The following is a 19,227-nucleotide window of genomic DNA, read 5'->3' as shown; positions in this document are numbered from 1 at the left end:
GGTAGCAAACAAACCCAACTGTTAACAGTCACAATAAAGGGAAGATCAAAAAGCGTAACACGGTTTACAAATGTATTTTTTTTTTTTATTTAATTTGTGTGACCGTACGTAGGTGTTCGTCACGGTGCGCCATAACTTCAACGCTCAAACGAGTTTTATGTTTGTGTACATAGAAGTGTATAGTAGACCCATTACTTGGAGAACACTGGTACAATAGGACGCGTGCATTTGATTTTTGTTCTCAAAAATAATCATTTATGGCGAGACGGAATTGTTTGTGTATGCTTCATACATTTTTTTCCTTCTATTTTTTAACACGAACATCTGCAGTTGATTTGATTTTTTGAGCTAACGTTTAATTTTTCTGTACGCAAANTAGACCCATTACTTGGAGAACACTGGTACAATAGGACGCGTGCATGTGATTTTTGTTCTCAAAAATAATCATTTATGGCGAGACGGAATTGTTTGTGTATGCTTCATAAAACAATTTTTTTCCTTCTATTTTTTAACACGAACATCTGCAGTTGATTTGATTTTTTGAGCTAACGTTTAATTTTTCTGTACGCAAAGTTGTTTGTAGTGTTTTCTCACTTTTCATTATTTTTCAATAATTCCGCTGTTGGTAACAAGCAATTAATCAATGATACCTATAAGATGGTTTTGTCACGTGTCTTAACCCATTCCTACACATTTCGGGCATCATTTGTTATTCTGAGGATTTATTACATCACGAAGCGTCAGTGATGTGGTTGAATCCAGTATACAAATGGCTGAAGATTATAAAGGTACCAGTATACGAGTTCTATTAATTAAAACATCGAATGTGTGAGAGTTGTGGGAACGCGATTCTCCGTCGATTACAATTGTTTAATTATTTAACAATATTCAAAACCTTTTTGAGACCGAAATTCGTGTGAAAATATTGACGCCGATAATTGGCCGCCGGACACTATCACGTCTCCCATTTCATTGACATGTTTATGAATTATTATTCACTGGCATTACATCATAATCGCATTCACATGTGTAACATCGGAGTTATCGTAATTTTAATAAAATAACAGCCGCACGTTATTCCCTTGGTAAATACTCAATTGAATAAAGTGATCTGTCAATTTATCACATACGTTTTAACCAACGATCAAAATTTTTACGAGTATTATGAAGTAGTAAAACAGTTAATAACATAGGAATTTTCACATTTTTTTTCTTTTTACGAGGGACTACACTGTAAACTTAATTTGATCAAATATTTTCATGGAGTAAATACATAAACACTCCCACGGGTTTCTGCACTTTTCACGAACAAGTCATTTTCTTGTTCACTTTTCACATTCAATTATTCCATGAAAAGTGTTTATCCGTCGCGTGACTAGTATATTGCCGTAACAGTGTTTGAAAAAATAAGTTTCAACTGAACGAACAAAAAAACTTAGCCAATAGTTATGATTCGTATAAAACACAAATAGCTGACTACTTTTGGTCCAACGAGTTTGAATCGGTAAACTTTTTCAGGACGTACAGCCAAAGCGCAAGCGTTTGGGGCGGCACAGTACAAACGACTGTCCATTTCACAAACGAAAGAGACGTGACACGGTTGGGAAGACGCGGTAGACATGCAAATCTTCGTCGTGCGTTTATTGCGTTTTGTCCAGACAGTGCCGGACGTCCGATCGTTTGTCACGCTAAGCTCAGCGCTGTTATTGGACTTTTGCGACGTGTTTACCCAGTGAACAATTATGAATGCGAGCAGACCGCTAGGACTATGTGAATGGTTTGCTTGGAACAAAACTCCACAGTGAGTCATTAGAAAAATAATTATCCCTACAGAGATTGTAATTTCCTCGTGTTCTAAATTAACAGTTGCCAAATCGAATTATTAAATTCTAAGAGTGACCTGGATTCTAATCGGTATTCCCACAATACAACTTTATCTCCCTCGGGTCGCGTTCTCGGCGAAAAGGTCGTAGACCACCGTGCTCATTATCATAATAATTATTACCGTTTCTATTTTATTTAAATATTATTCATGTATACGGCACATAGAAGTAAAGAAACGGTTAGCAAAAGAATGTGTTCCTTTATCAGTTACCGAGCGTTTTCGGTAGTAGTGCAACACAAACGATAACTGCTATTATCATAATCGCTGCGGCGGTTGTTGCTTTTCAAAATGGCGACGCATGTTGTGTTTTGTAAATACGCGGAGACGTATTCAAAAGTAACCAAATGCATGAATACCACGTGACATGGAAACGATCGTTTGCCCTCGAACTGTACTCGTGATGCTACTACACTGGGACGTCTACCGTCTTGCAAAATTACAACACATGTACTTATGAAAACGGAATCCACGATCGAATAGCATAATGGTTTTTTACTATATCGCCCCGAGTCATTGTGCGCTCGGTAAAACACTGTACGGAACAAGGTATTTGTTGAAAATACAGCGTTCGTGTATCGCGGCCTATTTGGATATTCAATAAACGGCCTGTGCAACCGGCGTTCTTATAATAATTATGTCGAATCGGGGGCGGAGAGGATGTAATATTCGTCGTTAAAAATGACCCATGGGGCATGTCCGAATGTACACGGAAAGCCTGGTGTTTCTCGCGAGCTCACCCCACTACGCATGAACGTACACATAATAATATTGTTATTATTATTAAAAATAACTATAGTGGTAGCGACCGGAGTAAAAGAGGTCTGTTTAAAAAAATTACCGGGTAATCGATACGTACAGTCGTATAGGAGGCGGGAAAAACAACCGTATCTTACAAGTGATATTATTACTTCCAAATGGTGAAGACGTTTTACACGAGAATGTGTAACGCCAACAGAGTGTATTACCATGACCATCAGTTTAGTACATTATGTAATAAAAATACATTAAACATGATTATAGACGGCAGCGGCAAATGATAATTTCGTTTTTGTTTAAGGAGCCGGCTGCAATGGAAACGATACCATTTAACAAAAAACAACTCGAGATGAAAAACAAAACGCTTTTATAAAATTCATCATCACGATTAAAATTACTTCTCCGTCGTTTCATTGAATCCAAAAGCTTTATCGATTGATGAATTGTCTTATTCTCAAATAAATGAAACGCAGAAAAGTCACTGCAGAATATTACGAAAAAATTAAGAGATGAATATTTCGTCTAACCATATTTGGAAATTTATTAGATTGAGAGTGAGTAGTATACTTTCTATTCCGAAATTGCCAAAACGAATGTTGGTTAGCGTGTAAATTACGCATAACTGAAGAATAAAAGTTAAACTCGCCGAAAATACAATGAAAAACTCTCAGTCGAACGGTTTCGTTGACAAAAGTTTAATTGAAAGCCGATCGTGGCACGTGTGTTAAATTAAACAGCGTCGAAAAAAAATACAACAGTCGTGAAATAATAATAACATTATCAAGTAGTCTAACACTAACCAGACACCAAAATGCCGGACCGTGTACGCTGTTATTATTGTTTATGCATAACGATTAAAAGCAACTTTAACGATTTCGGCTTTAACGACTCGACTATAAAATGCACTCGAGATATGAGCGGCCAATTCAGACGACGTGTTGATTAATAGTTTTTAATTAGCTCTGGTGACGCGGAGAAAATATTCCCCCTTCTTTGGGATTGGCTCGTGGAGGGCAGAAGAAAGCAATCCCCCGGCGCAATAATACGATTTTTAGGGTTGGATGACACCAAATCGAAGCGACGCGTAGAAAGGATGGTGCTTTTATTAGTTCCAACGGCTACCGAACATTTGGTCGGCACAAAATGCACGACTGTAGACATTATTGTTACGTGTGAGACCTTTATTAGGCATAAATCAGAAGGATTTGCAACGGCAATAATAATTTGTGCACTCTCTCCACGAGGGGGTGCATCGACATTATATTGCAGCTAATGTTTGTGGGTGCGGTCGAGTAGTGGGTGAGTAGTAATCCAGACCCTCTGTCACGTTTTTCGAAAGGTCACCGCCGGTGAATCAGCTTTTTTAACTACGAATTTCTGTATCAAATGTGTTCAACAAGTAGCTCAAAAATTAATGAGAAAATATTTATCATGCGCTCCTTCCAGACAAATAGATTCCACTTTATGACAGATGAAATGTGTTTTTTTGTTATTAATATCAAGGAAGTGAGTCGTATTACATTTATACTCTAGTAATCTTCTGATGCTTTTTGATAATAATAATAATAAAAAAACTTAATTTAGCTCTACATTATAAATTATAACAACAACACGTTGTCCGAAAGACCGTAATAATTTATCGAGCCATATTATACTCTAAATGTGTTACCGTCTTCTGGTTTCGCTGCTTCTGTCACTTTATTCATCGACGTTTATTCTTTTTAATGTCCGAACGGCTTCACCAGAATGCTTTACATTAAAGAACTATACGATGCGGTAAACGGCAGTCACATAACAATATACACGTAGTGTTATCACTAGACATACCCGAGACTCGATCGGATTTTCCATTTACGGAATACACAGCCGCAATAATTTCTCAGCAGAGATGCTGCCGGGCGTGATTACCCTCCCACGGGCAGGGGCGATTTAATTATTTTAGTTGTTCGTTTGATATTGTTTTGACACGGTGAATTCACAAACACCTCTGCGATTATTTTGTATCATTTAATTTAGGAGTCTCCTACGCCTATTATAGGTTTTCTGCTCGTTACATAACTCTACAAAAAATAATTGTTATCCCGTCTAACCGTACGCAATGCAAATAGAAAGTTTTCGCTCGCATATAATCTTTGTTTATATTCATACTATGACAATAAGTGAATTTCTTTATCCAACTGATACTTTTACGACACGATTAAATAACTTGGCAATCTTCGCCATATTAGATCATCTCTTTTTCGAAATATTCTTCGGCACATAACTTATATAAGGTAAAGAGTAAGCCAATTTCGAATTGTAAATAACAAAATCTCTAACATCGAAATTGTGGTATTTATTTATTATCCAATTTTATTTTGATTACAAGTCCTACGGAAAGGATTACCACAACTGTATGGCCACGTAACGTAGGGGACTCGTGCGGTACACTGCGATTACTCTCCATTGTTCGTTGATTAGCGTGACGCTTAGGAGGAACATTTCCAATTGTGTGCGTTGAGGAGTGTTTTTTATAAGGTAATTTTCGGCGTATAATAACAATGATACGACGACGATAGGAATAACAGGAAAGAGAAGAAAACGTTAAGGAAAGAGGAGCGGGCCCGATGGAAATGGAACTACGCCCATATCCACTAAATCAATTCTTCAGCAGTGCTCACAACGACTTTGACGAGGTTAACAGCAATTATAATACTGTTGTCGTCTTGCGCGCGCTCACTCGAATCATTTACAACAAAAGAAGAGGAACGGGCACGTTCGGCCCGTAAAATTGTAATTATTAATATTAGACAATTAACAATATCTACACGTAGGTATCTCTGGGCGCGTGACCCGACATGATGTCATGCGACCTGCCGCCGTTGCACCGCAGATAGATAAACCGTCCTGCTGCTGGTCCGTACGCACAATAGTCTGTCGATGGACCCCAGACGTCATCGGCCGTGTGGTTAATTTCTTTTCCGCGCCGGGATAAGTCCAAGACGGACAGAGGCGGGGGAGATTAAACCGGGAAAATTCCTATTATGTTTCGATAGATTACACATGGGCGTGCCACCGAATGTTTTCGACAATGCCCGTCTTAAACAAATATCATACGGGACAGGAAGGAAAATTAATTGATATCGGTACGGGCGGCGTCACGTTATTTTTTTTTAATATTATTATTTTCATTATTATTAAACAATGAACAATTTGCCGGTAATGGGTTATGCAACTGAAACGATTAGTCACCTTATGGTAGACACGTCTAACCTTTCGTAAAGGCCACCAAACGTTAATTTACACTCCTTAAGTGTATGTACCATCCGATCACACACATATTTCTATAATGTTGTTCTAAAAACATTGAGATAGCCAATATCGACTAATGTGTTTAGTTTAAGCCAATTAAGAGATTAAAATTAAAAGATGTAGGATTTAACCTAGTCAGAGGATTACTGTATTTTCTTCAATGTATTCAAATTACGTTTAAAAATAAATGTTTCTATTAAGAGTGACGAACCAAAGACAAAGTTGAATTTAAATAAAGATTTATTGACAGAAATCAATACAATTTTTAAAAATCTCTCGACTAATTTCAACTAATAGATGATTATTCTTAAGTTTTTAATGAAATTGAAGAAGTGGTCAACTAAAGGTAAATCATAGGTAAATTATTATATGTGTTTTTTAAATATACCTACTTGAACTCATTAAATGTTATTTCATTTGGATGCTTCTTTTGTTATTCGTTTTTATTTCCTCTTTCATTTGATAATTACTCACCTGAAACAAAACAAAACAAATTTTAACACATAAATAGTTGACGGGGGTAGCAAACTGTAGGAACTGATTTTATTTTCAATTCTTTAAAACTGACTAATTCATGTAATGTTTTAACATTTGTGAAATGTAACGGACTTTCAAATTTCTATATGTTTTTGTCTATGTTGAATAAATGACAAATTTCAGAATTTTCGCCATGTTAAATATCGTCATGCCATTGGTCATTAGAACTATTTAATATACAGAGAATAAGTTAGAATTCCAAGGATAACGTTGTTCGGTGATAATGAAACTAAACGACGAACGAATTATACGTTTCATTAAAATGTACAAATGTCCATGTTGAAAGCTATTCAGCTTACTAAAACAACTCACGCACAGGCGCAAGTATTAAATAAGAAATTCTCGGAATTTGATAATTGTTTTAACACTGAACAAGTACTTTGTATAACGAATAAAACACAGCAACATTTGGAAAACAATTAATTAGTTTTATTAGTTTTCTCGTAATTTAGTTATTATATATATTTCAATCCCTTTTATCGCATCAATTAGTTTCTAAGAAGTTTTATCTTAGTACAAATAACATTATTGTATTGTTTTTCTTTGCCGCTACCATTTGACTTTCAGACCCTAATGAGATTTCGATGCGAATATAATTTTCTAGATAACAAAAACAGTTAAAATGATAAGCACCTCGCGTAATTAATTTATGTTATTGTTAGTTATCAAAACATCGGATTGCAACTGGGTAAATACGACGATTAAATGTACGTTTTTTTTATAATATTCAATTCCCGAAGCATTAGAAACTAAAGCGTACGATGATATATTATGGAACAAGACTGAAATAAATTCAAAAGTTTTTAATATTTCAAAAAAGTATCCTACAGGACAACTTGACTTGTTGCACCAAAGAAAGTTTAAATCGTGTAGCGTCGTTAAGAGCAGTGCGAATGTTTGCTATTCTTAGTCTTCGTGTGTGCGCTGTTATTAAATTATTTTGGTTCATCGCTCTGGGCTTTGACCTGTGTAGCTAAGAAAGGATGGCAAGTTAAAGGTATACAAGTTTACAACACTGTGTGTATAAATTTAACTCGACAAAGCACGTGAACTTTGTCCGGCGCTATTGTAAGGCGAGTTCGTCCAGTGTTTACCATAACCGTTCGATGTGCACCTATTTATTACGGTGAGAACGCCGCAGGAAGTACGCTTTGAACCTCCTATTGCCGAGTTGCTTTATATGAACATCTACCCTCCCCTGGAAACCTACGGGAAAGCCTCGGGGTCGATAATCATACAACAGAATCCGATTGTAAACTACAGTTACGCAGCAGCTGTGGGTCGTTAAAGGGTTCTATAGATAAGAGTACACTTGCAGATCTCTCGCTTAAAGTTCTATTATTATTGTTATCAACACTAACATCATAGCCGTAGAAAAAGGTGTTAAGGCGTTACAAGTGCGGCAAACGTTCCGTGAGCTAAATGGCACAGGGTGTCCCACGATAAACAATTTACCATTTAACAGTAACCAACTAAAAGTTCAGGCGCATAATACAAACGCGGTATTATTTCAAATATTAAATATCTTCTGACGCGCTAGTAAATTCGAGGCACGTTCGCTCTTCGTGTGGTGAGACTCTTTACAAAAAAAAAATACACTATTTTGTCTCATCACTAGGGGTCCATCTATTGTTTAAAAAGTGCGTCCTGAGCAGCGACGTGAATTTCTTAGAATGACATTCGTGATTCATCATTGGCCGATATCTATAAAAATGAGTCATTCCCGTTCTTAATCGTGTTTCGCACTGCGCGTATGGTAATAATTATTATGACATTACCGACGTTAGAAATATTTCTTGGGTTGCGGTCTGTTTAGTTTTGCGCACTATTAAGATACCTGGTGGTGTGAGAATAATGTTTGAGAACCACATTTTGACATTTAACAACAGATCAACGCTCGCATTAGTGTGCCGTGGACTAAAAAACAATTTCCATAACACGTATCGCACACGGTGAAAGACCTCATGTGTATCGAATTGTCTTGGGATAATTCTTACGAAAACCACAACAGGATATTATGATATGTACATCGATCGACTATACTGATCACAACACGGATACGGTACACCGCAAAAACAATCATAGTCCTAATTAGAACCGTCGTTATATTATGCGCCCGCATAGATAAAACTTCTTACGGGCTACGTGTCGTATTCGGTAAAGCATCGATTACCCAAGTCGCTAAACGACAATACCACAACGCCCAAGTTATTAGTAAAAAAAAAAGTAGTAATAATAAATCATACACTATTGTGGAATACAGAAGATGTTGGAAGAAAACAAACGTTTGACTAAGAAATCACTACCAGTTGAAACGCATTATATTAATTTTTGTATAAATAAAAAGACACAATACATAATTAAATAACGCATTGTTTCTATAAAATTTTACTTACATTGTTGTTAAAAATACAATAGCTATAAAATGTATTAAAACAAAAACGACATTCATTGATAACAAAACGTCAGTTTGGGCGTATAACACGTGCATCAACTGTCGTTATTAATAAAACCGAGTTGGTTTGTTTGCTTTAATATAAGTTTTTAATTAAAAACATAACGGAAGCTGATAAATTGAGCGGATTTATAGATACCGTTATGAATAAACCCTTATGATTTCCGGTCATCAGTGTTATGCATTCCATCTACTACCACTTAGATTGTCAAGATACCATTGTTTAAATATAAGTTTTAATCTTAAATAACATTAGCCACAAGTGATCGATGTCCATTGTACAAATATAAATTTTAGTTGTTTTATTTCTTCTCATAAAAACAAACGCGAATTACAATTTTTTTGTTTTGCGACATTTTTACTTGAAGAATTTTACTGTAGTCTTGTTTCCAATGATAAAACTCATTAATCAAGATACATCTCTGCATTGTTAATACCACTCGGCGGGTCCCACCAAAAATATGCAATATCGAACAAAAAATAAAAGTTTCCAATCACTTTATCTACTCAACATACTGTGAAATTCCTTTTCGTGGCCTATCAGACCAGACCGGAGAGCTGAATTTATCGACCGGGCCGCTTTTATGTGTGAGCGCTTTTACAGCAAACGCACAATAGGAACAACAAAGAACGGTCTACTTTATAATAAATAAACGAGAAGTAAATGACTTTTACAAAATGATACCAAGCCATTGGGTGTATACGAAATGCATTTTTTCATCATCCTCGTTATCAGTTGCGGTAGGCGTAGCAAAGACGACTCGAACGCGTTCGTCACCACAAAGAAAATATTGAATATTTTCCACTGAACAAAACGAGAGGAGTACAAAGTTATTTTTTTTACCTTGCTCCGCGTAGTACAGTTCTCTGGCTCACGACTCCGCCGTCCAATTTAATAGACAGAGTTTTTCTTTTCCATTTCATTTCATAAATGACCCGAGGTGTTTTGGTCGGGCGGCAGAATGTTTTTTTTAATAAATGTATAATAGTAATAACAATAATAGTAATAACTCGGCTGACGCTTATGTTACCGCTGACCGGGTCGGTCTCCTTTGCTAATGAGCTGTTAAGAGCGCTTGGAAGCGGTCGGGCGACGTCGTCGCACTGGGAGCAATACATCAAATAAATGAGACAACCGGCTGGTGGGCAGTCGGACATACACCGACGTGTACAAAGCGCCCCAATGTAATAATAATTACAATAACAAATGGAGCAGCTTATTACGATCCACGATTGTGATTAAAAAGTATAACAGCAGTTGTCGTCATGCTCTGTGATATTTAAACTGTTATCGTCGTTATAATTAACAAAATATTCCACTAAAAAACGGCAACTTGAGTAGAAGTAATCGGGTTTTTAATTAATTTCAGTTAATTATATCTGCGGACGTAATTAAACAGTAATTAACAAAGAGCTGCCACTTCGTGTCACACTACCGGAAAAGATACACACGTAAACATAAGTACGGAGTCTTGGAGATTTCAAGGGCACGCGATTCATTTTGTCAACAATGTTGTTGCATAACTGTTCTGAACGAATTCGCGAGAATGTGTCCATTTTGTAGCAGATAATTTTATTAATAGCTCAACCAGATTTATTTGGTTTCAATTTCCACATAAACGCCCAAAATAACATTAAAATGGCCGCCGGGTACAATAGAATCCGTCGACGTTTGGCCTCGTTTATTTCTGTGTCCTCGTGCTGTTTTCAGTTATTCGCTGTGCATTAACCTTATATGACCGGTTTAATTATCGATTGACAATATGTTTTACAATACACAGAGTAGTCGTCCTACACGAACATTATACTTTCGGTTATGTGTTCCACCCTATCTTTTAATGGACCATAAAATCGGCGACGGTCGATTTTTGGCTTTTAGCGAGGGATCCCAGGTGACCAATAACCACAACCACCGTCGTCCATCGTTAATACAGAAATATGATAACGCAAAAACATGGAGTAAATAGAGAAATAGTGAAACATCACTGGGCTTTTTTTTCAAAACCTAATGATAACGGTTTTTATGGTTTTCAGATTTTTTATTATTCATATCTAGCGACTTTTTATTTTGTACAGATTCGTTTCAAATTTGTTTTGTTCCAGTACAGGTAACCGACTTTTTCATTTTCCAAACGTGCACGATTATTCCCGCGTGTAATATTAACCGGTCGTCAAGCTGCCAAGGGCTACCGAATATTTGTGCCCTCATAAAACATGTTAACTGCCTATGGAAATTTCAAAATGTTCACTAGACATAATATTATACTTTGTTATAATAACGAACAATTCGCTGTCGCCGGCCATTTCCTATTAACGTCCGATAAGTTATGCATAAGTGCGTGTATGTGAGTTATATTAAATTAAAAAACATCTACAAACTTGACGTCTAGACATAATACTGGAACGTTAGTAAAAATTTAATACATCAAATACGATGGAAAAACACACGGTTTAATTTACTAGATACGATAAGAATCTTTACATTTTTTACTGCCTTTATTGTAATAACATTTTAGCCCATATCAGAACAATTTATATTGTTTTTTTTTTTTCAAATTAAGTAATTGTTTTAATATTCACATAGGTACGATTGAACTTGAAAAAAAAATATTGGATATTAAGTTTCCCGTCTAATGAAATGAATGCACCAAATCGATAATAAAAATTTATTACATCGGACGAAACAAAATAATATGCTAAAACAATTCACATCAACTATTTCATTGCTCAAACTCGCATGTAAATTAGGATTAGAAAATCGTGACCGATTACCCGGTGACTTCTGCACATCATTGCCTGGGAATGCCTCAAACGAATCGCATTACCTTTGGACGCGTAGGACGTACGAGTGCCGCCGCAGCCACTCCGGAAGAAGTCGCATTGTTGCCCCGGTGCTTAGTATTTCAATTTGTTTTCAATACAATTCCACAACAGTGTGTGTAACCGCCGTTTGTTAATTATCATTATATTTTACCGCGCATTGGTCGTCATTAATCACACGGTCCGACAGACAGACGTCAAACGCTCTCCGAGTATTTATAACCGCACACACTCATAAACGGACCATTAATCAGTTATCCGCAGCGTCAATTTGCCATCGACCGGTGGTCCGTGCGGCTACCCGAAACGGATCAACGATGGAAGACGGCCGTTACAATATGATACGACCAATGTAATCAAAGTATTATACGCATAACCTCTTATCACCGGCCCGGGTCCCATTCGGATGTCAGGCGGATCACGGGAGACTCGTTAATATCTCACGCCGACTCCGTCAATGGTCTGAGGTCGTCAAAGAATTCGATCTTTGATTTTACACAATCACGTGCGCACACATTAATAAATAATACGCGCTGAAACATTTCCTCGACAAACTAGACTTGGACGGGTCACAGCGTATGTGTATAATTAATGGATCAATGCTGTTTTGTTTAGATACGTTATCAACTGTCTGATTCTGCGGATTCTCCTACGCAACCGAATCGCCGGTTCCCAGAAAAATGTTTGCAAACCACAAAAATATATTATTACCATGACACACACCACACATAGGCCGCCACTCTTCCTGTCGTAGACCGCGTTCCGATTACCTCTGTGCAGTAGACAATCGTGTTATTTGTTTTTGATTATAATAATTATTTTGAATGGCAGCCAAAAGTATCGCCAAGTGCGCGTTGTTAGAAAAATAAAAACACCAACACGTTATTAAAAACGATGAATTCGAAAATATATTGTAATCGCTTAGTTTTCAATAGCAATTGATAATTATATGTTTTTGAAGCAAAACGCAAACGGACAATCAAACAACAATAACATTGTTGTGTAACGCGTTCGGCGGCGAGAATAGAGTGTTCGTTCATAAAAAAAAAATTTCACGCGTCATCCTCCAGGTTATTTTATCGTTGTTATTAATATTCATTCGGGCAATCACAATGCGAGTCACAACCCTTTTCTTACACGATAATAAGAAACAAACGACGATAATATTTATGTCTTCATCGCGTCGTCTCAGTGCGGGGTCAGAGTATGCGTCACACGGCGTTCAACTACATGTGGAGGTGACAAATAAAAAACCCACTAGGGTTTCGAGGAATAACCTATGAAAACGATTGTTATTTTGTTTTGGTTTTCTCGCGTTGGACATCCGGAGCACGTATTATGATTTGTTTAATTCGTGCATACCCAAAACAACCGCGGTCTTGAACTTAAAGGGTAAAATCTCCGATTTGAATACAATGTACGATTGATGTGATCGTAATGGAGTTGATGGACGCGCTAGTTTATGTGTACACGTTATTTTATTTGTGTGTGTGTGTGTGTGAAGATTATGTATTCAACTCTCGTTGTCACTGTCACCCAGCGGCGGTGGAACCGCAAAAAAGCAGTGAGTCGCGAGCCGAGTGATTTCTCTGCCCGCAGACGCATTGTTTCATTTTTCTCTTCAATCTCCTCCACCGTGTACAATGGGAAAAACAGCTTTGCCCTCCCCTCGACGTGCCGCGAACACCGGCGGCAATTCCAAAACACCCGTTCGGGTCGGCCGTTTATTATTATTCCGAAAACGACAACGTTGTAACTATTAAAAACTGAGGATAAAATATGAACAAAAGTTAGGGAGAAACTAAACTCATCTCGGCCGGACAAGTAATCGGTCGGACGTGATGCAGAGCTGCTGGCCGAATGCGAATCGTCTGCCTAGACTTTCAGCGCCCTTCCATTTTGTAGTTGTGAGACGATAAAATGAACAAGACAGAAGAATATTAAGACGTCACTACATGATATTAAGTAAACTTCATTTCCCCTTTCGCTTGTACAAAATGGGATTTTTTAACGTCGCCATAATGCGCTCTAGTAAATTGGAGAAATGTTCCACGTGCACCGTTAGCGTTTAAAATGGAACGCTATTAAAATTTTTTTAATAATGTTCTATTATGAGCGAAAATGTACGTTCGAACTATTGTGTGTGTTTTCATTTTAATCTCAACTAGAAATCCGACTCTGAGAAAATTGTCATTTACACGTGAAAAGCGTGCTTGTGTATGCATTGCGTGTCGAAGCACAAAAGCTCTTATTGAAATACAATTTTCTCACTCATTGATTTAATGTCGGGCCATTTCAAATGCGTTGTTTACCAAACAGGCTCATACATTTTACAAACAGGTAGCCATTTGTTATAAAATAAATCAAATTATTTTTATACAATGAAACTAAACTATTTCGTTGTGTAATCAGCGCAATGTTCATAATGCCGAATATATTAAAGAATTGTTTACAGCGAAAACATTAGGACAACAGAGTATTTTAGATAAAGTGAATAACGTCAGTAAAAGTTTAAGCTAGTTACTTGGAGATAATCTTCGGTATTGAATTCATTAAATTTAATGAAGTTGAAGATTATTCATCGGTATTCTTTATCTGCATCATTTTAATGGAACGATTTTATGTGCATAACTTATAAATTCTTTACCGTATTTTAATTTTCAACAAAAAATAAAAATCATTTTAAAAATCAGCTCACACCAATATGCTTATTAAATTACATTTCAAACTGCATTCAATTCATTTGAAATAACCACGCAATGTAAAAAACCATTGCAAATACAAACATTATCATTAAAATATCATTAAAGTTAATAGACAAAATTATTCATTCAAGTATATGCACTGGGTTGGTAAATAATTTAAGATTAAGAAAACAAGTTTTAATATTTTTCCATGTGTTTTTAATTTTCAACTGATATTTGCAAACACCCCCAGAGTATTAAAAGCAGATTAAAAACATTCTGCGACTTTGTTGAAATTAAAATTGTCATTATAAATCAGAATTCGATTATGAATTATATGTTATAATTGTATTCGATTATAAATGTTTTAAAACATATTAAATAAATCTCGGTATTAAAAATTAATATTAAATAATATTAGCCAGAAGTCATCAATTTTTTTCTATAAAATCTCGGTAATCGGTAATGGGTTTTCGAGTTCCTAATGTAATTTAATTAATAAACAATTACTTGTGTATTTTTTTTCATGGTTTTTAAGGCCTAAGCAAACTGCCCGACATGAATATCAAACGTATTTTTTACTATTATCTTTGTTTCCACTTTTTTCAATTTAATGTCGTTGTTCACAAATAATAAACTGTCGTTTTATACACATTGGAATTACTAAATAAATAATACCTGCGTATTGTTTCACGGATTAGATTAATGACAGTTTATTCAGTTTTTTTATCCATTTACTAACAATAATACAACCAACAATTAATGTTTCAATATCTAATAGTACACAAGAAAATTCTAGAAGGCATTTCATCGAATGATGCAATTATTTTTATTCCAAAATCCGATAGCGTTGGGTTTTGGATGTCTAAAGAGAGGAAGCATATTGTTTTGGCACAGTTAATATCCGGTTGGCAGATGATAACTGCAACAGTAAACTATAAAAATATTACATTTGTTTCCCGAAGTGAGAACAGTTATTTTGCGATAATAAAACTCGACCAATGCCACGGCCGACCAATTATTGGTGAAATTTTATGTTGCAGTAGTAAACGAATAAAAATAAAACAGTTTCAACTGATATTTGGCAATAAATTACTGGTATCTGAATAGTAGTACTGCAGGCGCAGCTCAGTTTTGTCGAAATGATTTTATATTCACTCCAACGGGTTATCAAATGTCTATGCATATATTATTGATATTTATAGATTTTTACGGTGTTATTCCGGTCCCACGCACATATCTGTCGATGTATGATTCGGGTTTTTTGTATTAATCACAACAAATAGGTACTTAGCGTTCCTTCAACTCACACCGTCCATTGTGCCGAATCGCACGTATGTGGGTCCATCTCCAAACCATTAAAGCGTTACACCCACCGAGTCATTTGTAAGTTTTGTCATGCGACACAACACATTCCTTTCAGGTCGTCGGAAGTGGGTCCCAACCACAAGCGAAATGGGTTTTCGGCGCCTAGTCTTGTACACAATCAACATGCGACATGGATGTAAGCAATTTTTTAACGTATTACGACAATTGCGATAATTGGTTCAACAGTAATGGTTTACCAAGTGTAGGCGGTCGGTATGCAGGAATCGACAACCACCTTATGTGTACGATAATGTCGTGTTGAAAAAACATCTAACTTGCTGTATAGCAAGAGATTATCATCGATATTATCAGGTACGAATGTGAATTAATAGGATTAAAAGAGCGCGCGGTAATACAATCAGCTAAATACTTATTTTAAAGCGATTAACGGAAAACTCGAGTGAAGGTTGTTTCTTTTTCGGCGAAAGTGTTTTTAACAAATTTACTCAGTGAAATTGATGTCTCTAGACACGATCACAACAGAATCTGTTTAGTGCAATCTGTAGCCAAGAAGCCGAGACTCGAAGTGACGTGTAGCCATTAGCCGTTCGGTAAAGCATTTGAATTAATACCACTACAGATTGTTAAGCATAAATTTGAGATCATTCCATGCTGTCGAGTTGCATTTAACATATTGGTACGGACTTGTATAGTGAACGTGTTTTTTCTTTTATTGTTTATCCATTTGCACACAGTTTTAGGTCACTTGGGGCAAATAATGACGAATATTAATGAAATCGCGAGAGAGCCACTTCAACCGGAAAAGAAGATTTCGAAGAGAAAAAAATCTTTTTGGGCGGTTTATTGAAGTGTTTCATCAAATCAAAACAACGTGCAATATCTTGTTAAATCGAAAAAAATAAAGTACGTAATAACTTACAGAGTTCCGTATTGATTCAAAAAACTGTACTCACCTGTAAAAAGAAAATAATAATTATAATGAGAAACTTATAAATAAAAATGTAAATGGAGTTTTTTTTTAATTAAAAATACAATAAGAACATGTTCTGGTGATTTCAAACGTTATTTTATTATTGTTATTTTATTGAAACTTTAAACAATTGAAACACCGCTCCGGCTAATAACAATTAACAAATGACTCGTGCTCAAGTAAAGTTTTAATGTTAAGAATGAAACTTCCGTTTTAATTTCGAACTTTTTCAAGATAACCATTAACCAGCTACATAATATTACTATCGACTTGAAATTAATGTTTACATACCGTACCCAATACGGATTATACATGTGTATATTGTGTTTAATATTAATTCTCTAAAATACGTTTTTATCTTCTTCACAAGTATGTTTTTCTTTCAATATTAACTTCTCGTCTAGAGTACTTTGGAATTCAACAGCCTAATCACTGCAATACAACATACCTATTGTTTATCAAATGTCTTTTTACGTAATCGCTTATCGAAATGTTATACTGTTTGGATTGAAAATATGTAAAAAATGTCAATATTTACACTATACAAGCTAGTTTCATTGAACATTATGTATCTTTTGAAGCCTAATATTAGACTTTTATATTACACGGTATCGTGTAGAAAGCTGCAGGGGATGATTGTGTAATGAGAAATTTCATTCAATCCAAAAGAAAAAAACATTCATTTTTATTAGTAAAGAAAAAGTAAACAGTCGACTTGGTGTTTCATCGATAAGCCTTTTTGCTAAATAGTCGAATCAAAAGTAAGCCGTGTTTAAATTTCATTTGGATAATACTCTAGATAGGATATAACATCTTAAGTTCGACTCGGTAATCTCTAAAAAAATATAATAATAATACTAAAAAAAAAAAGATATTATAAAAGACTACCGTAGTAACTGCGATGAAATTGTTATTTCAGTAATTTTGTACTCAAATAATTATCTGCTCTCGTCTAAAGCCGTATTCGGAAAATGTAATCCATTGTGTCACGGTAAAGCTACCCCTAAATATTTTACAGGCAAATTGGTTATGATTAAAAAAACAACGTTACGCCGCTTGACGTTCAGTATAAAAATGTAAAGTAGTCGTGTGCTTCTGTGTACAAGTTGATACGAAATGTATACACAACGGAGAGCTCTCCCGCCGTCCCGCCGGATTCGGTGGGTTATTAGAAGGGCCTGGTGGCGGAATCGCGTTAAGGGATTATTTAATTATATCGGTACGACGACGATGACGTTATTATATGGCATATAGGCGCTGCCGGTAGATTGGATTCCGCGGGCGAACAACAGAAATGTGTAAAAGGGACGCGCGGTGGCAATGAAGAGAAAAAGAAGAAAAATCAAGTAGTACAGTGGAAAAAAAATATATTTAATCCCAGAGACAAAGAGCCCTTGGGAACCATAACGTTTCCTCCCCGTCCGGTAATCCCGTGGGTCTGCCACCACTCCACCACCTACAGACCCCTTTTTCACCGGCCGTCGCTACGTCGGAGGTGATAGCCGCCCGCGGGGGGGGGGGGTGGCATTATTCATTTAATTTCGCTATAGAAATCCAGTCGGTTTCTGAATGGTCATAAATTAATTCTGATCGCCTATACATAATCATAATAATAATAACACGATTCTTCGCATCCGCCACCGATGACATTCATCCGCGTACGACTGGCACTGCTCTAATCCTTGACCTTGCGTCCCGAGCACATATACACTCAATACGTGCGTGAGTGCACAACTAACTGCAGTCATAACAGCAATAATAATATGTGCGTTCGTCTTGTTGACACAGATGTTACACTTGTGCAATTTGAGCTATTGCCGCAGCAGTATGTTCGAAAAATCGAGGGCGGCTGTGTTTCCCGAAACGGTCTCAAACGCCATTTCGCTCACTTCCGGTTAATTTTTATGCAGTTCATTTTTAGCACAGGAGTGTGTTGAGTTACGGTTGCATTACTATTCGAACGTCATCCCGTTGAGCGCTACTCGTCACAAAAGAAAATTACTTTTCCATAAGGTAAACGGTCGTAATTGTTTTCGTCAGAATCCGCGGAGTTGAAATTAATATCTTTTAACTAACACCAAATTGTTATTATTTTTTTACGTGTACTACTTCATTTTATTTTTAAAAAGCCCGGCAAGTGTACGCATAAATAATAAAAAAGTATAAGCGCGCGCCAATTGATTTTACACGTTTTTTTGTACGTATAACGAGTCATAAAATATTTTCGCAGACACCAGTACCTAATAATCCATTCATTTAATAAATATTACCGTACGCATTGCGATTGCAAAAAAAAAAAAACACTTATTTTCAAGCTTTTCGTCAGTTTCAATCAGTTTGTGGCGTTGTTTGTTTAAACCTCGTTACAAGTCAACATAAGTGGTCGGCATTGAAACAATTAATCGGAACACATTATGTTAATGTCCATAATATATTTTCGACAGTGGTGATTTTTCAAAAAGACATTTCCACAGAAAAAACAACGCGCCCATTGTCTACT

General features: G+C 36.2%; 1 protein-coding gene across 1 annotated transcript in view; it reads right to left on the bottom strand.

Moving 5' to 3' along the window:
* Positions 1-19,227, bottom strand: part of LOC126896589 (teneurin-m) — a 155,457-nt gene that overhangs the window by 56,522 nt on the left and 79,708 nt on the right. Inside the window, exon 2 of the mRNA XM_050669513.1 lies at positions 6,325-6,406. Within this exon, the coding sequence (XP_050525470.1) occupies positions 6,325-6,334 (10 nt within the window). The 5' untranslated portion in view covers positions 6,335-6,406. The remainder of the gene's footprint in view (positions 1-6,324; positions 6,407-19,227) is intronic.

Source organism: Daktulosphaira vitifoliae, unplaced genomic scaffold (assembly GCF_025091365.1).
Source record: "Daktulosphaira vitifoliae isolate Bord-2020 unplaced genomic scaffold, ASM2509136v1 Scaffold_1, whole genome shotgun sequence".
NCBI lineage: Eukaryota > Metazoa > Arthropoda > Insecta > Hemiptera > Phylloxeridae > Daktulosphaira > Daktulosphaira vitifoliae.
Note: the sequence above shows the minus strand (reverse complement) of the source record. Positions and strands in the feature narration are given on the sequence as shown.